General features: G+C 40.3%; 1 protein-coding gene across 1 annotated transcript in view; it reads right to left on the bottom strand.

The window, feature by feature from the left end:
- Positions 1 to 543: 543 nt before the first annotated feature.
- The window catches only part of lrpprc (leucine-rich pentatricopeptide repeat containing), a 64,671-nt gene continuing 40,265 nt past the window's right edge, over positions 544 to 24,949 (bottom strand). Inside the window, exons 26-38 of the mRNA XM_061837253.1 lie at positions 19,884 to 19,952; positions 19,717 to 19,807; positions 17,940 to 18,082; positions 16,091 to 16,214; positions 15,468 to 15,594; positions 12,997 to 13,085; positions 12,723 to 12,927; positions 11,109 to 11,236; positions 10,913 to 11,028; positions 8,124 to 8,198; positions 6,489 to 6,573; positions 4,098 to 4,240; positions 544 to 761 (exon numbers count right to left, since the gene is read on the bottom strand). Coding sequence (XP_061693237.1) covers positions 687 to 761; positions 4,098 to 4,240; positions 6,489 to 6,573; positions 8,124 to 8,198; positions 10,913 to 11,028; positions 11,109 to 11,236; positions 12,723 to 12,927; positions 12,997 to 13,085; positions 15,468 to 15,594; positions 16,091 to 16,214; positions 17,940 to 18,082; positions 19,717 to 19,807; positions 19,884 to 19,952 — 1,470 coding nt within the window. The 3' untranslated portion in view covers positions 544 to 686. The remainder of the gene's footprint in view (positions 762 to 4,097; positions 4,241 to 6,488; positions 6,574 to 8,123; positions 8,199 to 10,912; positions 11,029 to 11,108; positions 11,237 to 12,722; positions 12,928 to 12,996; positions 13,086 to 15,467; positions 15,595 to 16,090; positions 16,215 to 17,939; positions 18,083 to 19,716; positions 19,808 to 19,883; positions 19,953 to 24,949) is intronic.

Consider the following 24,949-nt stretch of genomic DNA (forward strand, 5'->3'; position numbering starts at 1 on the left):
AAACATTGCACACTACCTACAAACAGAAGGTCAAGTGCTTTTTGTGTATACATGAATATAAATATATACTGTAATGGTGATTTGGTCAATATAATTCAGTTATTTTGAATGAAATCATGGAGAGTAATGTTTATATTAATAAAATCAATTTTTACATTTGTAAGCTTGAACACTTGATAAAAATTGATATCATGCTTAACTAAATAACATGAAAATTAAAAGTTTTGCTAAAACTTTTCAGGTGAAGTCATATTTTTGTAAAAGAAAAATATTCACATTTAAGTATATTCAATTTTTCATGATCGGACTTTGTTAGCTTTGTCACCTTTCACATTTTAGTATTTTTATTCTATTCTAATAATGCCCTTTTTCTGGAACCTCAGATTTAAAAAAAAAAAAAATCCAATGCCATCTCGTGCATAACTGTGTACCTTGAAATTTAGCTGCTTTGCTTTACACAAGATTAAGAGTTATTACTTACTGATGAAAATGTGCGTGTGCGCCTTTTTTGGTGCAAGCAGACAACACCGACTATGCAACACATAGATACCTAATGTCGTTTATTTGCATAAATACTTCTGTACACAGTTATCACAGTCATATTGATACAGGAGGACAAGATAGTGGAACAACACTTTCATTATTTAAAAAAAAAAAAAAAAGGAAGATGGATAAAAGGGGCGCAGTTAAGTTGACTGTTCTCCATCTTGCACTTTGGCTGTCTTCTCTTTCAGTTTTTCAGCGTAGAACTTGAACGACTCCTGCACACACAGAAAAACATGGTTGGCCGTTATGCCGCTCAATGTGGAGGGAATAGCATGTTGCGTAAGTGGGCCCCTCCTGGGTGTGTTTAAGTAGCCTGTAGTCTGCAAACAGGTTGTCTCATTCCATCTTTAAATCCCCATTAAAACACAAAGAACGGGTTTGATGCACACAGACCGTCTACACACAAATACCCGGCCTCCTCTTGGTTCATGAATCAGTGTTTTGATCCACACAAAGTGTAGTGTGTGTTTTGTTCTTGTTTGGATGGATAAAAGTCTTTTTTTGGAAAATATAGTGATACCTAGATTTATGATCTTAGTTTGATCTGTGACCAAGCTATTTACTCATACAGCAAAAATGGTAAATGGACTGCCCTTTTTATTTTTATCTTATCTATTGACACCGCCACAGTGTCCAAAGCCTCACATTCATCAAATCATTCATACAAAAATGGCAAACTGCTTCCATACAAGGCACTGCCAGGCACACTGGGAGCAAATTAGGGTTCAGTGTCTTGTCCAAGGGCACTTGGACATTTGGACAGTTGTTTGTCAGGATTCGAACCAGCGAACCTTAGGTCACCGGATGACCTACTTTACCTACTATGCCAGCCGCCCAAATCAATGCAATGCTCCTCATTGAAATGAACTGAAATGCGATTAATCCATTCCACCCCCTGCGCGCGCACACACAAAAAATTGTGATGTCTTGATATAACTCTACTTTGTCTAAATGAATATGGAAGTAAATATGTGGCACCAGGATTTGAATTTGAAATGTAAAGTGATCACATTTTCAATAATTGTATTTCAGTGTAACTTTTCAATGTTAACAATTCAACTGGGTACAATTCGCTGTCTAAAATTCACCGTCTGTGCCACCGGGCAGGGTTACTTCATGTCAGAACCAAACAGCCAGCCAATCCAGTTACGCTTTAGTATGTGACGTCACGTGACTAAGAAAGCGTAACTGCGATTGGTTGGGTGTTTGGTGCCTGCATGGTGGCACAGATGGTGAATTTTAGGCAGCGAATTGTAGCCAGTTGAATTTCAGACAGAAACCATTATCATTGAAAAGTTTCACTGAAATACAACTTTTGAAAATGTGATCACTTTGCATTTAAAATTCAAATCCTGGTGCCACATATTTACTTCCATAAATGAAACTCCTTCACTGAGTTCCAGCCCGCAAAAATGCCACAAGATGGTGGCAAAGAAACAGTTGTGTTCACAGCAAACATGATGGAAAATTACTTTTTATTGCCCATATAACGAGAAGTGGGTCATGGAAGGGTGGAACACCCATCAAAGGTGAAATGAAACAACCAAATATATTTTTTGTTTTCAGACTATTTTTGAGAAAGTGTCTTGAGTTGTTCTGAATTTCCCGCAAACGAAACAGGAGTTGTTTGTTGTCGAGTTTGCTGCATGTGCCACATGCCAAATACACTTACTTGAACAGTGTGTAAATTGAAGTGCTGCAATCATGAGTGAAAATGCTGTTATTGTCTTTTAGAGTGCTCATATGGGCCCACAAACCTTTGATTTCGCTTCCATAAATTGAAGCTACATGATACATTCAAACCCCTGGTACCCAGGCAGGACCGCCCCCTCAAAACAGGCCAAGTTCAGTAAGGAGTGTAAAGCTAAACCTCAGGGTCAAGCAGACATTAAGATACATGGGAAGTGTTTTAAATGATATAATGCGCTAACAATGTGAAAAGTGTTTTTTGTTGACAGGGAAATCAAACTACCGGGAATAAACCATTGGCCACAGGTCACATTCTCAATAACCACTTGGGCTTAGTTATCCCAATGTTTGAATGATCAATTCCTCAATTTCTCAATGAATAATGCATGAATTTTAAAGACACTATAGAGAAGATGTCCATTTATGGAAAGTACCATGAGGTGCTGATCCAAATTAGATTATTGGGCTTTAGTGGGAGTCCGCGAGTGATTGAAGCAGGGGAGTAGAAGTTTTATGGCGGCATTCAAGTCTGCCTCCGTTCTAAAGGCCAAGCATCATTTTACTCTCCTGATGTGTGTTGAATAATGCAAGAGCCTCTCTTACCTTCATCCTGCAGGTGAGTTAGGCTGCTGGTGCACCTGCCTCCGAGGGCCACAGCGTCAACATGAGAGCCTTCTAAGTGTATATGCGTGCGTGTGGTTTTTCCTAAAATAGGGCCACATCAACTTACATGCTGTGTCAAGTGCTAAAAGGCTCAAAAGTGGCAGAAATAGCTACACAGCACTCATTGATATCACCTCTCTATATTTTGGGGGAGATTATATATAGTATATGTATAACCATACACACGGGGTCAACATATATTAAAAAAAAATTGAATGCACACTCTTCTTTAAGGCACAGTCAAGTTATTGGATCAGTGTACACACACAAACATATTCATATATAAAATCAGAGTTAAAGAACTGTATCATCACCATACTGAGAACACTGCAGCAGAAATTCATTTTTGCACCAAATTGGTGTGCAATGTGCATGTTTACGATTTTACAGGAGAAGCTCACTGGGTTCCTTCATGTTTTTTTTTGTTTTTTTACATTTCCATTTTAAGTATTGAAAATGTCATTTTATGGGACAAGCCGAGAGGAAAATAAGAAGAAGATATGACAAATACATATTTTCTTAGCACGAGGTTTGCTGTGTACAAATACACTTGTTTTTGTAACAGATTAAAGGAAAGGTTTGGTGCTCTAAAAATCAGATGGGATTGAAATGATTATTTTATTTTTTACATTTGATTTTTAATATGTATGAATTTATTTTACTTTTTTAGGTGTTCAATATGTCAACTGCTTTTAAAGACAACCTTTATTGCCTGTTTCACAGGTAAAATACTGAAACATTTTAATAGTTTATTAAATTGATGTTTATATATTTTAACTATTGGTGTTTGCAAATGTGGTTTTAAGATGACGTTGCTTGTTTTGTTGCTTTGTTAAATGATATATATCATTGAATAAGTTCATATTTATTTTAATTCATGCGCTAAAATGTGTCAAAAGATTTTAAGACCATAATACTTACCTACCCATAAAAAGAAAATGTAATAATTTAAAAGATATTGAAAATATTTCAATTTATGTATTTAATCTTGCCTATGTATTTATTAGATTTCAGCACTTCAAAGAATTATCCAAAATGTCTCTAGTCATATATTTTCATAAGTAATTCTAATTGCTTAAAATATTGAATTTTTTTTAATAAATACATACTGCGATAAAATTATTATTCCATTCCATTCCCATCTAATAAATGACGATACGCCAATTGACTTGTAGGTAAAGTGTAGCAGTAGAACTCACAGAGGGCTCGGGGAAGGGCGCCGTCTCTCCCTGGGTGCGATACAACACGGCCAGCCGCTTGAGTGACAGCTCATCCACGACCAGCCCCTCCTCCTGCATGCGCTCGTACAGAGCCTTAGCCGATGCCAGGTCTTTGTCCATGACTGCCACAGAAAAAACCAATGTGATGGAGGGAAATGCTTGAATTCTGAAGGCTTTATACAGTGACAAAGTCAACTTTCAAGAGTTTTAAGCGTTTAGGGCACCTTATAGGTGTGCTGTGATGGATATGTTAAAACCTGACTTCTTTACATTAAAAAAAGACATTAAAATGTAATTCTTAACAGAGACAAACTATGAAGGAAAACCTATTAGCAGGCCTTGCTTGCTCTAAATTCAAGTACCGTATTTTCCAAACTATAAAGCCCGGCGCATTATAAGGCGCATAGAATAGACGCTACAGTAGAGGCTGGGGTTACGTTACGCATCCATTAGTTGGGCTGTGCTAAAGGCGCACTACTGATCTGTATATAAGGTGCACACCTGATTATAAGGCGCACTGTCAGCTTTTGAGAAAATGAAAGGGTCTTAGGTCCGCCTTATAGTGCGGAAAATACGGTACTATCAAAGCACTTTAGCTACATTAGCTGCATTAAACCTTGAACAAAAAGTACTTGAAGCATTGAGCAATCTTGTAAACCACATGAAACAAACATGACGGTTTTAGGGGGTGATATTAAATTTCACTTCACTGTGCTAAAAATTATAATTTCGGCTCATTGTGTCATGATTAGAGTCCTAAACATAGAAATTAAAAAGTATAGCATCCAATAAAGGTAGCACGGTGGATCAGGTGGTAAAGCGTTGGCCTCACAGTTCTGTGGACCCGGGTTCTAACCTGGACCCGCATGTGTGGAGTTTGCATGTTATCCCTATGCCTGCTTGGCTTTTGTCCAGGCACTCTGGTTTCCTCCCAAATCCCAAAAACATGCAACATTAATTGAACACTCTAAATTGCCCCTAAGTATGATTGTGAGTGCGACTGTTGTCTGTCTCCATGTGCCCTGCGATTTTCTGGCAACCAGTTCAAGGTGACTCCCCGCGACCCTTGTGAGGATAAGCAGCTAAGAAAATGGATGGATGGGTAGCATCCAATAATGTTGGTTTTGTGCCTCCATTAATAGAAAAAATAATCAGGTTATGTCCCTTGAGAAAAAAAGGCGGAACCCAAGTGCGCTTACACGTCCCCGACGAGCACAGTTTTTTTTTTTTTTTTTTTTTTTTGAGCAGCTGGCAAATTCTAATGAAATAGTCATGTCAGACCCTCTTTTGCTGTGATAACGAAGAAAAATGGTCGGGATTGTAGTCAAAAGATGGACAGCCGGTGTGTAAGACAAAAAGCATTGAGTGGCGGGCCATGTAGTGATTAGTACGCTAGGCTAGGCAGGACAGCTAACTCATTAGTGGACATGTGGTCTCCAAAAGGCCTGCATGACTTCCTACCGTGCCCCCCCCCAACACACACACACACACACACACACATATATATATATATATATATATATATATGAATATAGTGAAAACCCACTGTTGGCGAGAGTTGGGGACCAAGACAGGACGCAAATAGCAAAAATGTAAAAATAATACACACCCACCCGAAATGCTTTTATATTTGTTTATAAATGTTTATTATTGCCAATAATAACAGCTAGAAAATGAAAAGGTATCCTAAACCTTGATCTCAAAATACTTTATGATTTCAAACTCATCTTTTAACATTACCCTTGCATATACATAACTCGACGATGATTTGATTTGTATAAAATCTACTACAACTTTGCAGACAGCTGAACAAAAACATACAAGTGGTGCAAACTTGCTAGCTTCCACCAACAAGCCAGGCTAACTTGGCACCTCTCCTACAAACAAAAACAGCCGTCTCTCACTTGAGAGGAATCACTAACATATTTCCTTGACACAAATTACTAATTTCATATTAGCCAGGATTTTGGCCCCACCTCAAGGCATTACTGAAAGAGCACAAAAACCATCAATAGATGAGTTTATCAGAAAACAGTATACAGTAAAGCCTCGTTTTTCGAAGGGTCCCGTTTTCAAACAAATTGGTTTTTGAACGAAAATTTCGACGAAAAATGGTACTCGAACGCCCACGACAAAACCCGGAAATAACATATTGCGCGCGGCCAGACCAGCTGATCCACGACATGCTTTGTTGTGAATACGTACGCCACCGAAAAAAACGGGAAATGACATAATCCACCTGGCGCAAGCAGCTCACCCACCCACGACAGGCTTTGAAGGTGACTGCCAAAAGGTAAATCCTTGAGGGTTCACTGTACTCTTTGACTTGATGTATTGTTAATGCAGACATGCTGATGGCGACACTCTTACCGTGACACTTCATCATGTATGGGTACAGCACTTCTTTCTCCACAAAGTCAGGTATCAGGTTGTGCAAGGTCTTGATTTTGTCCACCTATCAAGTCACAAACAAGAACAATAGTCATTTGTTTTGACCGTAGATTACCCACACTATGTTACCATCATGCAGCCCAGATCTCGTATGCATTTGCTTACTATACATTAACACAAAAAATATTTTTTAAAAATCATAAATGAAGGTGTAATTTAATTTACCGTAATTTCCGGACTATAAACCGCGACTTTTGTCACACGCTTTCAATACTGCGGCTTATGCCACCATGCAGCTAATGTGTGGATTTTTTTTTCCTAACGGCCGCCAGGGCCGCTTGAGCAGAAAAGGTAAGAGTGAGACAGTTGGAATATATGTGTCGAGGAAGACGCAAGTTTAATGCAACTTCGCGCTTTGTGCATGAATAAAATTAGCATGAACAGTCCCTGATCATGGAAAATGCAAGAAGAAATGCATATAACGCACTTTCAAAGTTAAAAGCAATCGAGCTGGCCGATAAAGAAGGAAACAGAGCTACTGCACGTAAACTTGGCATATATGAATCGATGGTGAGACGCTGGAAACGGCAGCGGGAAGAACTGGAGCAATGTAAAAAGACGAAAAAAGCTTTTCAGAGGTAATAAAAGCAGGTGGCCTCAACCGTGTTGCAGCCGTGTCTCAATGACTTTTACCGGTATGTTTTTGTAATGTGTTACTCCCGTATTGCTGCTGTGTTACTGCCGTGTCTTAGGCACTGTTTGGAAAGAAAAGCTAAGGTATATTATAAAAACTTTGAAAACTCTTTCTGCGTAACGTCTTTCTTTGTAAATATTTCATGTTTCAATGTGGGTACATGCGGTTTATAAACAAGTACAGCTTATGTATGTACAAAATGGTTTTTCCTTTAAAAATGTACTTTGTGAGGCTTATAATCAGGTGCATCATATAGTCCAGAAATTATGGAAATTGTAAATCATTATGCAGAAAACCATTTATTGCGAGGGTTTTTTTCATGAATCCCATGATATAGCGACCAATAACAGTATTTATGACTAAATATAGTTTGATAAGTCATACAGTGGAACCTCCAGAAAACAGATTAACGAATATCAAGTAAAACAGACCGTCCGGACTGAACAATGTGTCAACACACACAGGCATGGTGGATAAAGTTTCTTTATCTGCTAAAAACATTAGCCCAATTGAGCATCAGTGAATCACTGCTGTGATGTGAATCACTTGGGCTGCAAAGCTGACTGTATCACAAGTGAGCAGGTATGTAAGCACTATGTTGATTTAAAAAAAAAAAAAAAAAAAAAAAATCAATAAAGTGAAAAAATAAATGAACTGTGATATAGCGAGGATTAGTGATTTGTAAAAAGGAAATTTATGAGCCTCACATCATAAAGTGTGTCAGTCGGAATAATTTCCAGAAGGCCAAATAAAGTGCTATTTCAAAAGCTTTCAAAACAGTTAAATCGTGTAGCAATTCAAACAACAAATAATAAACATTGTTAATCCAGGCGTTAATTTAAGGGCAACATGAACATATGAAGGAGGTAAAAGATACCTAAAAAAAAAAAAAAAAAAAAAAAGACAAAATGTGACTCGACCTGTCCTGGCCGCTGAGAAGCTCGCGCCACGAAAGACACCAGTGCATCCTTCTGCTCAGCCAAGCCATTGACCCTCTGCAGACAGAGATGGAAAATAGAGGAAGGGGCATTTAACATGGGTACATCATAACTAAAAGTATGGAGTTGCTAGCCTTGGATGAATCCCAAATGGCTTGTTTAGACATGCCCCACAGAGATAAAGATTGGACATGTGACATGACAATCTTGAGAAACATACTCTCTTATACTTAATCCAAGAAGAAAAGATGCTTTAATATGTCAAAAACATGCAGGCATTTATACAAAACATGGCTCTATGTGTGTATTTCATGTTTGTGTGTGCATGTATGTTCTCTTGACTGAGTCGCGATATTCTAGCCAGTGGTAAACCAACGCATTCCCGTTTTACAGAATTTAAAGTAAGTTGCCTGCAAGGCTTTTAACACAATGTGCACATGCATAGAGGCAAACGTACACACGGCGCAGAATGATTCAAGTACAATCGTGCAATTAGAGCAACACCGTGAACATTGGCTCTATCCCTGGTGTTTTAGTTACTTATTTATTTCATTCCCATCTTCCCCCGGTAGCCATGCCGGAACAGACCCAGAGGCTCCTAAAAGCTCCGGATCCTCCCAGGGAACGTCTCATCCTTCCTCTCCACTTACACATGTTCCTGGTTGTACTCCTTAATGACTTCATGCTCGCCCACTGTATGCCCACTCGCCACCTCTCTTGATAGTCTCGTCGCGGTTATTGTGCGCTTGTCAATTTAAAAGCTTTTCAGAGTTTTATCACTTCACTTTTTGATGGGATGGCCTTGGTTGCTTTGCTGTGTGATCCTCCACTGAGGACTAAAGTGGGCCTACGAGGTGTACGACAGATGTACAACTTGGGCACGGGTTCTGTTAATCCTCACAAGCTCGAAAAGTAGCAACGTATTACATATTATTGAGGCAATATTAACACATGACCAGTAGGAAAAAATGCACGATTAACAATGTAACTTCCTTGATTGCATTGTATTAGTTCTTTTAAGCGTAGACTGCAGCCTATTTAGCCTTTAGATTGGCAATTTAAACATTTTGTTCACATTACATGTATACTGTATTTAATTTTCTCCCCTTTGGGAGTCAAAAAAAGGATTATTTGATCCATGAAACCATGGAGCACATAAAATGGGTGTATTGAACTGGATTTAAAGTGACAGTATAAAACACATGCTGCATATCTGAAAACTGTCCAGGATGCATATCAAGCAAGTATGTACGTAATGTAATCAATACTTTGTTTAAATAATGATGAAGGGAGAGAGCAGTGAGTGGTAATTTATCTGTTCAATAAAGCCCATCATTTTAACGATTGGAAAGGATGATCATTCCTGATGTCAGGGAAACAATGAGCAATGTTGGATTTAACTCACTGTGGAAGTGATTTTATAAAAGGAAATAAAATGCAACATTTGGCCAAGGGCTCACTCTCAAGTTCTATTATTTGATTTTTCAGTAGGGCTAAAAATTGCAATGAATGACAGTTTTGTCACAAAAGTTACTGACCTTAAAAAAAACATATTTCAGTTTAAATAGTGATGAAGCGCAGCATTAAGTCACACATGTTTTCATTAGTGAGCACTTAAGTCACATATGCAAGCAAACGACTGAGAGGGGTGATCATCCAGCATGTGAGTGAGAAGTAATCGCTGTGAACCGGCAGTAAGTCTCTCCCATTTACTGCCCGTTTCGACTCTTTCTCTGCTCTGTCTCGTCCACTATCTAGCATCTTACATATTAATTTCCCAGCGCTCACAGGGAAGTCATCGAGCTGTAACTCTTGAACGGTGCGTGAATAAGTGAAGTTGAAGTCTGAGGCGGCCAACTAAAGACTGGCAGACTCCATGGAAATGTGGGAGGCAAATTTAAAAAGGCCGGATAAATTAGTCAGAAACAGTCGAGAGTGAATGTACCTGGCTGTCACAAGGGTTTTGACTTAGGGAAGAAATCACCACTTCCCATTTTGTGTCTGCTTATCCATGTTTTCATTTACCGTGACAAAAAGCAGTAAGGCCTTACGATATGGATAGTTAAAGAAGGGAGGAGAGGAGTCACTTGCATAGCAGTCATGCTAGGAGAAGTCGTGAAATGAAATAAGGTATCTAAATCTAGTTTGGAAGTTCTAAGATGAGCCTCAGGACGATAACGAATGGCAATAGCCCTACTACTGAGCACTAGTAGTCCGATCCACTTCATAGTTCATTCATGGCTGATGGAAGTATTATAACAGAGATTGCTGAAAAAGTGTTGTGTGTGTGTATTTTTATTCTCTTTATTTTCCTTTTATTCTTTTAAATTATGATGATTCAGACCTTCTGTGATTGCGGAATTCGGGAATGTTCCGTGGAGTGCCTATATAACGACGAGAAAGACCATCAACGGGGATTCTTACGGCCGCACCGATGCTTGGGACAATTACATGGATGCCTTCTGCCTTTCGTCTTTGGACATTTCTGGAACATTCGCTCACTTGGAATATTCCCTGGAGAGAACATTTGCCTTTTGGGGAACATTCGTTCAACGTTGGGGACTATTGGCCATTTGGCTCGACGAACCGGTCTCCGAACTTCCATTTAGTGTTAGTTGTTTTATCGTGCCTGAGTTGTATTATTGTGTGTGTGATTTCATTATCATAAATCCAACACAACTGCTTTGTCATGTTTTGCTGGTTTGAGCAAAGGGGATTTTAGTCTAATTTTACACATAGCACAAGTCACATATGTATTCCCAAACACTTACAGCCAGCATGAACTTGGCTTCCTCGACTTTGCCCAACTTCAGAAGGTTGAGGAAAAGATCTGTAGCCGGTCTGCAACAGGCAAAGTGGTTGGCCAACCGCTCGGCCATCGCGCTTACTGGAAAACAACAAGCACTTTCAGTCACTGGCTTTTCTGATTAATAGTGATCATTGTACAATTCTTGTTGTCTGTCTTACACTTGTCGATGGCTTTGTCATTGTTTTCCTCCAAAACTTTGCGGAACACAAAGCCCATACTGGGGCTTTTGTTGTCTGGACTGGTGTAAACTTCTTCAAGTATCTCTACTGCTGAGTCCAAATCACCCCTGAGGGAAAAAAAAAAGAACAAAAAACAAGTTGTTTTTTTTTTCTTTATTGTGTAAGCATTTCATTTTGTCTGCATGGTGAAATGTGGGAGCACAAAGCCATAAAAAACAAAAGCTCTACAGATATCAGCCAACTCAATCTGGCAACCTGACCTGGCGAGTACACTTAACGCTGCCTCCCCCTTCCACAGTTGCCATCGAGATGAATATTTTACTGCAGCACCGTGCGCGCCTATGTGCAAGTGTCCAGAGGTGGGTGAACATATCCACCCTGATTGTTGCGACTGGGACCGTCTGAATAATTCAGCGGGGGCCCCCCGCTAAATGCGGTTCTCGCTGCTTTCCGGCCCTGCTCGCTTCCCCACCCGGGCTCTTAACCAGTCAGCTTGAATCAGGCACAGTGGGGACACACGTGTCAGAGCGGCTCAGGGCGCCCCTCCCGGAGGTCAGGGTTCAAGCTGACAGGGCCGAGCAACGATGGCCAACCGGGCGTAAGGCGGTCTTGCTATTTCTTCCATTTTTTGCGGTACTGCAGAGTTGGCAAGGGGACTTCTGTCGCACTAATGCGGCAAGTGGCGTGATGAAAGTTTGATGCACAATGTGTTTTAAATTTTGTCCGCTGTTGTTTGAGAGGCAATGAAACAGCAGTGGAGGATGGGTGTTTTTATGACATTAAAGGAATCCATGAATAATCCCATTATGCCCTTGTCCCCCATTTGTTCTGGACTTCCTGCTCACTTACTGAGCTTTTATGCTAAGTGTGTGTCATAGAAGGTCTTGTCACCCGCTTGCCTCGTGGTAATGTGTTAAAACTATAGTTCTTTGTGTGATGCATGGTAAAACAACTTTTGCCTTGTATTTTAGTATATATTTTGCAGACTACTGTAAATTCTATAACTAAATAAATACATAACTAATGCCACAAGTACCGATAACCGGCCCCCTTACATTTCCCTTTTTGTGGTGCATCCTCAAAATGACAAGATAGGACTGTGTTTAGAGTAGTGGTTTGCAAACTTTTTTTGCAGTACCGCCTTTTGGAGAGGAAATCATAATTCAGGATTACATTCAGTTGCCACGTCGCAGCAACACGAGTGAAAGAGGTGCATTCAGGGAAACTTGATAAATAGAATTTTTTTTGTATTAAATTTACATAATTGTAAAAATGAGATTACTAGGAAAATTATATTGGAATGCATCAGTTAAAACACGTGTGTGTATAAAGGAATTCAATGTTAACGTCCTTTCACCATCATTTATATAAAAATGTCATACTGTGTTGCACGTTTACATCATTTTCACTCATTAAAAAAAAACAAAAAAAACCTATTCAATCAACCTTTTTTTTTTTTTTATGTTTTTGCGATTGAAGGGTGAAAGCTGCAGCTGGCTATTTGTGTGGACTTAATTGGTGGCAACACTGTGGAAATGCAATGTTAGGAGTTTGAGGGTTAACATATGATTGGGAGGAATCAAAAGAACTTACTGCTTGATGTGAGCCAGGGCCTTGTTGTTTGTGAACAGCATGGTGGACAGGTTGAGGCTCGTACCAAGACTCTCCAAGCATGACTGCACATCCGTAATTGCAGCGACATCGCCCTGGCTGCTGAGGGCCTGAACTAGCCTGGTGATGGCGAGCTGTGAGGGCACATGGTCCTGCTGCAGCATTGACTTCAGCGTCTCCAATGCATCTGTGGGGAGGGGCTGTGAGGTTTACTATTGTTTGGGTAAATCTCATGTGTAGTGTGTTTTATTATTACCTTTAGTCTGGCCTAGCTTGCTCTGTGTGACCACAAGTAAACTGTTGGCGGTGTCGCTCAGCTGGAAGCCTGGCAAACGTGACTGGGCACTGAAAGTTGATGGGATATTTGACCATGTACCAAAGTATTTCAACCAAACAAAGTTGCTTTTCTTCTTACATGTACTCGCTGACCAGCCACAACTTTATGCTAATCTGCACAATCTGATCAGTTTTGAGTGACAATGAGAGATGGGCATTTATTTAACAATATTGTTTGTAAATTTTGACGAGATAAAATACAAAAACATAGTATTAAGATTATGCAAAATGCTCAGTTATCAGCGGTGACCAAAATGTTCATTGTTATCATCACATACAAATCTATGCACTTAACACACTTACTACAGTGATGGCAATAATTTCAACGTAAAACGGTAAGGCTTTCAATACGACCGAGAGTGATTTGTCATCATGGAATTATTATTATTTTTATTTAATTTAAACTGGGGCGTGCCAGTTAATATCTCTGTACTGTCTTCCAACTGTGCAGCATTAGAAAGCATCCCATTTGGAAAAACTAATCCTGTGGAAAAAGTACAGACAATGCAAGCTACATGATGGATGATGACATGATGGATGTTACGTCTGAGCCTCTTAACCTCTAACCCTGACAATAATACAGACATGAATAACGTGATTGATGCCACCATGCGTGCGATGTTTTGTGCATCTTGAGCCACAGAGCACGTAGTATATCAAGCTCGGGTGTCATTTTGGAGAAGAATGTTTTCCAAAATCTGCTCCTCATCTCATAAACAGGTTTGCCCACCTAATTTATTTGCCAAGAAAACCTCAATGAGACTTGTCTCCCCTCTTCTTTTTTGTACTTATTATGAAAGCCCTGCAAGCAGATTAATCTGTGTGCTCAAAGGAGTATTGGGCTAGGTAGTCGTTATCGCCATGGTGACACCAGGGACCAAGCGACAATCAGGAGCCACTTGCGACAGGGCCGCAGCGGGAAGAGGGTCAGAGTGGTGAGGTCTGAATTACTCTTATCAGGTGAGGGAGAACCTCAATAGGCTTTCTTGCACATACGCATGCACGCAGAGCCTTTTCCTTTCAGGCATACATGCACTTGAACCAATGAATCCAACATCTACCTCATCATCACACCCTCAATCTCTAAATCTGACCATAAGAACCCCCATTTCTGCTACCCAATTCTGTTCAGATTACCTCAAAACAAATGCACAAAGAATTAACGCCTATAGCGTCTCCATTAACCTCCTCCGTGATTAAATCTAGACGCCTTTTCATTTTCCCCCCCACTTACCTCTTTTTATCTCCTTATTTCTCACCATTATCTTCCCCAGCCCGACTCGCCTCTCAGCTCATTCCACTCCTCAGCGCGAGCGCAGATAAAATTAAAGCTAAGCTTTCACGTGGTGCCGGGGAGACCATAAACTAGTTCAAACAAGAGCTGCAATGGGTTATCATATTGCGCAGGTTTTAAAAGTGCTACGATTATTTCTCATAACATGAGAGGGAGAATCATGTAGGCTGATAAAAAAAAAAAAAAATACAAATTTGTTTTAGCATTACACAATAAGAGGTTGTTTGTTCTCTTTAGGACAAAGAAAAAAATAAGTGAGTATAAAAAAAACTAAATGAAATTGGCAGCACTAAACTCAGACCTCCTATAACCTGTCTACATGCACCTAATTAGGCATGATCACACAATATATTACAATATACACTATATACACAATACTACATTACCTACCGTATTTTCCGCACTATAAGGCACACCGCATTATAAGGCGCACCTTTAATGAATGGCCCATTTTCAAACGTTTTTCATATATAAAGCGCACCTCATTATAAGGCACATAGAATAGATGCTACAATAGAGGCTGGGGTTATGTTATGCATCCATTAGATGGAGCTGCACTAAAGGCTCAATGTTGATCCATATATAAGGCGCACTGTAGGCTTTTGAAAAAATTAAAAGGCTTTTAGATGTGCCTTATAGTGCGGAAAATATGGTACTTGACTACATGTCCATTGACATCTTATTTCCACCAATAAAATATGTCCTAAAGACATGAATGTAGAAGAACACAGTTGTCATCGGGCTTTGTTTATCTACAGATGACTGGTACTGGTAACATACCCGCAGAAAGTACAATAGATAATTTGGCCTTGTCATGATTTGGTCATTAAGATTCCTGCATTATTCACAGAGAAATTTGGGAGAATGTTGAAACGTTCTCTTGGATTTGCACCTAAATTCAACGTATTTTTCTTGGCTCATGTCCCACATTTTATGAAAAAAAAAATATGTACAAAGAATAAAATAACTTCTTTGGTGACAAAGGATGGAAATCACATTATTTTACATGATTTGAAATGCTTAGTGCGCTGTTTCTGAATCACAACAACCAATAGCCCACGGACACCTAGGGCACCCTTGCCGGTGAGGTCACTTACATATCCTTGACTGCAGTAGCATCCTTTAAAGCTCCTCCAGCCAGCAGGGCGCGGATCACGTGGTCGTATGACGCGGGGCCCAAGGTCACACCCTTTTTGTCTGCTTCCTTCAGCATTCTGAAGGCCTCTGACAGAGAGAGCAAAAATAGAAATTTGTTGGGCTTGATATGTGAAGGTCTACTTATATTCACATCAAGACAAGGGAACTATTTTAGTCTTTAGAGGACCATGCACATTTGAATTAAAACGCCCAGATGCACCTAAAAAAATTATTTTTAAGAATGTAGCTAACAACAAATGACAAGTCGCGATGTACCCGGCCTCCTGTCCGAAGATAGCTGGCATAGGCTTGAGCACTCCCGTGATCATTGTGAGGATAAGCGGCTGAGATAATGGATGTATGGATGGATGAAATGTGAAATATCAGTGTATTGAATTTCTGTCCAACAATGGTTGCTTGTCCTTTAACGAGTTTATAATTTTTTTCCAGAACCTTTTTTTTTTTTTTTTACATTCTACCATTAATCAAAACTCAAAAAACTGGCAGGGAACTGAAACCTTATTCAATTAGAAAGGTGGCTCAAAGTAACTTTCTCTTTAATGCGGGACCTCCAGCATCTTACCAGTGGCTTTTCCCTTCTTGCAGAGGGCCAGAAGTCGCATTTGATACTGGGGGCCATTTTCCGCAGCTCTGTGGGCTGTTTCTGGTTTGACCTGCTGTGTGTTGGCAGCTTGTTCATACCAAGTCTGTAAAAGACACGCAAACACACACACACACACACCACACACACACACACACACACACACACACGCGAGATCAAACTCAGGCTGATGTTTTCATCAAAACACTGCAACAACGCCTTCCTGGTTCTAACAAGTCGCTGCACATTTTCAGTGTGTGTGTGTGTGTGTGTGTGTGTGTGTGTGTGTGTGTGTGTGCGTGATGCGGAGCAGCCAGGCCAGGGTCCCCTGATGCTCGTTGACCCATGTAGCAACAAAGGGAGGGGGTTAAGCTGTATTGGCTGGGGGCAAATTAGGGCTGGCACCCAGGGGGGCAAAGAGAAGAGTACATGTTAAGAGTGCAGGGAGCGGGGACGTCAACTCAAGCGCCCCTGGGGTCACCTAGTTCATTGCTCGGGGCAACAGCGATCGCTTCCTGTCTCGTCAAGACTTGGGGCGGCAAGGAGGAGTGGAGGGAAATATTCGCGAGCAAATTTAAAAGCCTTCCCTTGGTTTGGTTTGTTGTCCTAAATCGTCTTAATTTTGTCTCTTAAGTAAGCTTGCACATACAAGAGCCAGCAAGCCATATGGTGGCATTTAGCTGCTGGCTTAATTAGTCGGGCATTAGAGATTTGCACACACATCCAGCTGTAATTCCTCTCGCCAGCCAGCTGCTTTGATTGAGCACACTACAATCCTGTTTGCTCTGCTTCATGTAATGAACAGAGGCTTAAAAAAAAAAGTGGATCGTGGCAGGGGCACCAAGAGCAGTTCATAAGAGCATTTCTTTTTCCCCCTTCATTTAAAGAGTCTCTTAATATATACAAGTGGGTGAGGTCAACACGCTATTTAAGTGATCCAGTTTGCTGGCTGCTAATTATTCAACTTCACGGGTGGATATTTAAATGGGCGATGATGACATGCATCTGTGAGGTAATAGAGATGGTTTGTTTGATGACTACTTGCAATTCAACTGTGAGCTGAAAAAAAGGTCTCAATACAATCATTTGACATTTTTGGATGTTACAGTCTACTTGCAGTAGGGACCAAGTGAAGGGACTGATCAAACCTAGAATTTCAATCCAATGATGTTTGCCATTTGTGACAAAACTAGGTATTGTTTTTTTTCCCCATTAATAAAATTTAGGATATTACAGATGCTTTGGCAGAGGTCTGTGCTCGACTACATGCCATTCACAACACTGTTTTTTTCAATTGTACCTTTCATAAACTACCAGTAATTAAGCATAGTATGACCTTGGCGCAGGTCTACTTTCCACTGCACTGTTTGAGTTGTTACCGCACGACAATCGGTATGACCCAGAATGTCACTGTCAGATGCAATCTAATCAAAAGGTGGAGAGTTATTTTTTATATGTAAAGAGATGAGAAATGTATTTAAATGATGGCCAAAACTACAGTACACCAAAAACATACTGATTACAGTTTGCGAATTTACGAGCATAAAATAGTAAAAAACAAAAATGTACAGGATATTTTATATGAGACACCGTTTTGATTAAACCTAGTGTCTTTTCCCTCCTTTCTAATGTCTGTTTAACATGCTGGTTATGTGTCACATTAGACTTCAGGTGTGTTTAAATTCCTTCATTTCTCGTGGGAATCTTAAGATCTGTCTGTTCCATCACCTACCTTCCCCACCAGGAGACTTTTTGCTATTATTCTTCTGAATAATCTCCGTGTTAGGGCAAGTGGGATGCACATGCTATATCATACAGCGGGGGTTTTCACCTCAGGCACTTCGAAGGGTACTTCCTGGCCATTACTTTTCAGGACGTCAGCTAGCATACGAAGCGTCCTTTCCCGGGGAATGATGTTCTCCTCCTGGATCTTTGTCCACACGGCCTCAGCCTTCTGCCAATCATTGGTCTCCTCTAGAGGCAGGGCAGGAATAAGAGATGGCATTTTTGGATGGGAGAGTAATCAGGTTGGTAGCAGAGGTTCATGCTGACAAATAGGAAATAGACGCACTAATCTGATCAACAGATTCATCAGTTTGTGCTGTTATGTACGAACCCAATTTCAATGACGTTCGGACGTTGTGTTAAAAACACAATACAATGACTTCCAAATCGTGTTCAACCTATATTTAATAGAATACACTACAATGACAAGATATTTAATGTTCGAGCTGATAATAATAATTAACTTTGAATTTTTAATGATTGCAAAACATTCCAAAAAAGATGGGACAGGTGGCAAAAAGAAAGTTGAGGAATGCTAATCAAACATCGATCAAACATCCCACAGGTGAACAGGCTAATTGGGAATAAGTTGGTGCCATGATTGGGTATGAAAGATGGGGCGATGTTCACTTCTTTCTGAACAAGTGCATGACAAAATACCAGTAGTCAGTCACACTGTTTAAGGAGAATGTTCCTCAACACAAAATCACAAGGAATTTAGGGATTTCATCATCTATGCTCCATCATTTCCATGACCTTCCGCTAAGGCAGCACTGCATCAAAAACCGACAGTGTGTAAATGATATCTTCACGTGGGTTCAGGTATGCTTCAGAAAACCAATGTCAGTAACTACAGTTCGACGTCACATGCATGAGTCCGTAGATCCGCAAAACAAAAGCCAATTATCAACAACACCCTGGGACCGACCTCACCAAAAACTGACTGATGCAAAGTGGAAAAGTTTTCTGTGGTCCAACGAGTCCACATTTCAAATTGTTTTTGGAAATTGGGGATGTCGTGTCCTCTGGGACAAAGAGGAAAGAACCATTCAGACTGTTAAGGTTGGAATGTTCAAAAGCCAGCATCTGTGATGGTATGGGGCTGTGTTAGTGCTAGTAGCATAGCTAGCTCACACATCTGTGAAGGCGTCATTAATGCTTAAAGGTACATACAGGTTTTGGAGAAACATGTGCTGCCATCCAAGCATTATTCTAATGGACGCCCCTGCTTATTTCAGCAAGACAATATCAAACTACATTTTGCAAATTACAATAGTGTGGCTTCGTAATAAAAGAGTGTGTGTACTAGACCGGCCTGCCTGCAGCCCAGAACTGTCTCCCATTGAAAATGTGTGGAGCATTATGACTCGTAAAATATGAAAACGTAGACCCAGGACTGTTGAACAGCTGAAGGTGTACATCAAGCAAGAATGGGAAAGAATGTCCTTAGTTCCCAAACATTTATTGAATGTTGTTAAAAAGAAAAGGTGAATTAACACAATGGTAAGTATGACCCTGACCCATCTTTTTTTGGAATATGTTGCAGCCATAAAATTCAAAGTTCTATATCTGCTAAAAACAAGGTTTATCAATCTGAATATTATCTTGTCTTTGTAGTTTATTCAATTACATAAACTGTAGGTTGAGCATGATTTGCAAATTAATGTATTTTGTTTTTGTTTAAGGACGTCCCAACTGCATCGGAATTGGCTTTGTGGGGAACATAAACACATAATAGGTTGACAATCAGCACTATTGCAATCACATCTACGTATTCATCTTCGGTCACAAACACGACGACAGGAAACATTAGATGAACTTACTGCAGAGACGAAGGAGATAACAGTACATCTCATCACGGTCACACTCAAATAACTTGGAGGTCATATCCACCATCTGTTCCAGGACCTCCATCTAGAGGCATCATTTTATTGAATCCCCCTTTTTCCCCTCTTTTATCCATTGTTCAATGGGTTGGCGATTGTGTTACCTGCTGATTGGAAATGCATTTCTCTGCATACCACTGCAAGCGCCCAGGCCTCGCCCTGAGTCCAGGGGTCTTTGAGGGGGGGAAAAGAAAAAACAGATATGAATATCCATGTGACAATGAATATCTTGTAGGCGTCCCTGTGAGGAACTTGTTACATTATGATGTTTCAATATTATTGGTGTATTCTACAACACTCGGACGAAATTACAACCAGCAGCATGAGTTTAAAATGCTGTGTAGCTCCTCATACTAATTTTTGACGCACACAAAAATCCCAATATATTTTTCAATAGTCTGTTTGATTACTTTTACTACACAATTGTGCGTGACTATGATGTAAATATATGACATTTCATTTATTAACTGAAGCAAGAAAGAAAAAGATAAATAGTTGTTTTCAATAAATCTTAATGTTTCCTCATTTAAATGTTTAATCCTAGACCGAGTCAGAACCAAATGTCATAATATTTCTTGAAGACTTTTTAAATCCCACAAATATCTCGGTATTAAAGCTTTGAACACGTAGAGTAACCTTTTTTTGTTTTCCTTTTTTAAGGTAAGTCACAAGAGACAGGCTTAAAATGAGGACGGTGAATGAAATTTCAAACCGTCATCTGATTTTGGGAGTGATGCGGCACACAGAGGCCAGAAAGATGTTGAAATAGTCCAACATGCGCTCAAAAACGAGCTGACATAGATTGATCTCAGCCTGGTATAGCACAGATTTAGTCTGATATGTGGAGTGACAAGGTGATTATTACGAAAGAACAGCGATCAGGATTTCATCGGTCTCTTGGGGTTTGGATACAATCTGAATAAGACTAGGATTGGGAGATCTCCCTCTCTCTGGTAATCTGAGAACAGGGGGGGTGAAAAAAAGAACGAGCCAGAAAGTTAATCTGAATGAGCGAGGGAGGGAGGGGATCAACGGCGTTCAATCCCTGCTGGCCCTTTTTGATGGGAGCACAGTCAAGAAAAGACGGGCCTTATCCCTCACTGCTGTTTCCTCTTTCAATCTCTCTCAATCCCAACCTCTTCCTGCAAATCTCTACTGCTCCTTCTCCTTTACCCCCACCCTGCCTCGATTTCTCTCCATCCACCCATCCCAGCCAGAGGCATTATGCGCTTACCCAAGCAGCCAAAGGGACAAATTAAAATGTGTCGCACTCACTCTCTCCCTCAGTCTGTCTAATCTTCTTAGAGACCAAAAGCCCATTGCAAGTGCTCCCATCTTTCCCTCCCTTTCAATTACTTTTCATTTTGTTTGGTGAGTCTCCACGTGCAAACACACACACCTCTATTGGAATCCCCCAGGACTCAGAGTAGTAATCTGTAATTATTTTTGAAAAGGCCACGTTGTTCATATCACTCAGTTCCCATCTCAGATATCACAGTGTCTGTGCAGACACAGGTCCATAGCAGAGAATTGAGAATTTAAAAGGTGAAACATTTTTTACGTGTAAATCTAAAGAATCAACTTTCGGCTCACAGCTCCACTTAACTGAAACTCTCCCTCTTACTTCCAGATGTTTGACTTCCATGAATCACTCTGACACGCATGCACGTACACACACACACACGCATGCACGTACACACGAACCCCGTCTCCCTAAAGTAAAAAACATAATGACTCAGTGCTCTTTAGCAATGCTACCTAACCCTGACCACACACCAAATACTCGGGCCGCAATAATAGGCCCCATGACAATCCCCTACCTACCCATGACCATTTAGCACAAAATTGTCCACCTTTCTCCATCATTACATTTAATTAGCTGTGATTAATCAGCTGCCAATTATACCAAACATAGCCTAAAGAGAGGCACCACTCACTGGGACAGGCACTTGACACTCTCTCCATAAATGTAGCCGCTTGTGTGTGTTTCTACGTGTCACTTTTTGTGTTTGTCTGCAACACAACTATTTATTATCACCTCAAGCCTTAACGATACGGCAGGAGAAAGATGAGCTTGTTTGACCAGAAATTTTGGAAACCTTATTGCGAGTGGGTAGCAGACCTATGTACACACATAAAAAGGTAATAATTGGGAAACTGATAAGGATGAATCCTAATTGTTTAGAAAAGCTGATTTTCTCAAATTTGGTAGTTTAAACTATACACCAAGTACCAATATAAGCAGCTAAAGTCCAGCTGTCACAAATTAGAATAAAATGGAGGGAGAGAGTGAGAGAGAGAGAGAGAGCGAGAGCGAGGAAATCAACAGACGTACACTTTTTTTTGGGGGGGGGGGGTGGCAATCACTTGAGTACTAAACAAACTATAGGAAAACGGATTCTAAAGAAATGTCCAGCCCAAGTGGGCTACACAAAAACTATACTGTGTTGATACATCACTTGAAGGGAGGGTCACAAAAATAAACAAAGGAGGAGAACAAGAATCCACTGTATTCACTTCCCTGAATGTGGCAGTTGCAAGGAGTCAAGGGGAGACGAAGGGCAAGAAGAAAACAGAACTCTGTGGGAAAGTATACAGTAATATTAATCGTTTCTACCACAAAAGGAGAAGCGTGATTCCTAGCTAGCTAATCAATTTTATAATGCTCTCACCCTCATTAGGATTGTAGGAGAGCTGGAGGCAAGTCTAAGTGTGATTTGGGCGAATGCCAGGGTACCCCCTGAACTGGTAACCAATCAACCACATGTCACTGAGGTCAGGTAGACAATCATTCACAATTACATTCATACCTATGGACAATTTTGACTATTCTATGAACCCAACCAGTTTTTGGCATGTGGAGGTAGACAGAGTACTTGCATAAATCCCATGCAAGCATGTGGAGAACACAGAAAGGCCTGAGAGATTTCTTGACTGAGGCACACATTCTAACTGATACACCACCGGGAACAGAGTAAGAACTAATTAATGCACCCCCATTTTTATTTAAACAAGTACCGCAGTAGCCTAAATACAAAGGTCCAACAACGGCTCATACACAGAATACACTTACCGTATTTTCCGCACGATAAGGCACACCTTCAATGAATGGCTTATTTTAAAACCTTTTTCATATATAAGGCGCACCACATTATAAGCCGCATAGAATATACGCTACAGTAGAGGCTGGAGTTACGTTATGGATCCATTAGATGGAGCTGCACTAAACGCTCTATATTGATTCATACATAAGGCGCACCGGATTATAAGGTGCACTATCGGCTTTTGAGAAAATTAAAGCCTTTTAGGTGCGCCTTACAGTGCAGAAAAAAGGGTACTTTAATAAGATAAACTGTAAAGTATAATGCACATTGTAACTTAGCAAGCAATGACTGATTTAACATGAACAAGTACATGCACCGCAACTCAAACAGTTACTGTTTTAATACACATTTTCAGAATCACAATCAGGTTGACTTGAGTGACTCTTCAAGTGCGCGCCATCCAACCAATGTATTATTTACGGTGCTGCATGTTTCAATACCCTCTGAGGGACTGTGATGAACCCACAGCCTGACATATGGTGTCTGTGTGCATGTGCGTATTTTAGAAGGGGACGCGGGAAGGGCATCTTTGACAGGTCAAACCCATGTCTTTCACAGACATCCTTGACAGTATGTGTTCATGTGCAATCTGTAGTAAGGCTTTGCCACTCTGTATCACGCGCACACACACACAGTTGGCATTTAGCTGACTGGTGTAAGTAGGATAAGGGCTGTACAGACACAATAACACGTCGATAGCGCTTCAGAGGGTTGGGAAATCCTCAAGAGGCCCAAATCCCTCTTTTAGTGCACACGAGAGGGCCGAACGGGTGAATTCTTTAGTCTGTTCGGACACCATAATGGCCTTGTTCCCTCTGATGTCTCATATCCTGATCTGTTTATTCCTCAATCTCCCTGTGCTGATACCCCGCTTGTGAGCACACAGTTCATCCGTGTGTCAGTTGCTTATCGACCCGCCTTGCTTCAATCTCTTTTACACTAATCTCTGAGCCTTACAACAGGACGATGTTGTGTGTATCTGTGTAACTTATAAGCAGTACTTGATCGTGTTTTATTATTTTTTTGGGTCAAAACGAGACCTATAATAAAAACAACCACTCAAAAAAAGAAAATGAAGTCTTACAGTCGATGTGGACAAGATAATCGGGAAGTAGTTAATTTGTCGATTAAATGCTGGTCTTGGATGGACATCTACTTCGAATAGACAGTAAAAGACATTAATCCACCCATTTTTTTTTTTTTGAGGGTTGCAGCAGGATGTGTTGCCAGCCAATCGCAGGGCGCTTATTATAAAAAAAAAAAAAAAAAAAACACTTGCACACAAATACACACTTATGGGCAATTTAGAGCCTTTAATTATTCAACGTTAATGGAGTGCCCGGAGAAAACCCACGCAGGCATGGGGAGAACATGCAAACTCTGCACACGCGGGGCTGGGATTCGAACCCTAGTACTCAGAACTGTGATGCAGACATTTTAACCAGTAGTCAACCGTGCCGTCAGCAGTTGAGAAAATACAAAAGGCCTTAACATCCTTGGTCAAATACCAGGTTTTTGTGATATAAAAATTTAAACCAAGATGAATAATTTCAAACCTTTGCACCATTAATACAACCTACAAACTGAATAAACCTATGGAAGAAATAGAAGTAAAAATAAACTGGACTCTTGCGCAAGTGGGCACATGTCATATAAAGTGGCTTTGATGAATGCAGAATAAAGTTTAGATGTTCCAGGAAACAATTTTTTGTGCTTTCATAATAAAAATTTGAAGGTTTGTTCAATGTCGACATGGTGTTCTTTTGGTCATGAGCAGTTTTGTATTTGCGACATACCTTTTGGAATTATAGCCAAAAAGATCATCCTCGGTTTCAATGGACTATAACAAAATTTACTACACACATGTAAGAAATTTTGTAATGACTAAATAATGATAGATAGCCATAGATGGAGGAAAAATAGTCATAGCGCTAGAGAGAGCTAAAGATAGATAACAGACAGGTAGACAGTGATAGCAATTGATCCCTCCGTAGAAATTGCGTCATCCGCGTCGCTGACCAATCAGAGGCCAGAGATCTGCATAAACCACGCCCCCTTTTTTAACC

This window comes from Syngnathoides biaculeatus, chromosome 12 (assembly GCF_019802595.1).
Source record: "Syngnathoides biaculeatus isolate LvHL_M chromosome 12, ASM1980259v1, whole genome shotgun sequence".
NCBI classification, from domain to species: domain Eukaryota; kingdom Metazoa; phylum Chordata; class Actinopteri; order Syngnathiformes; family Syngnathidae; genus Syngnathoides; species Syngnathoides biaculeatus.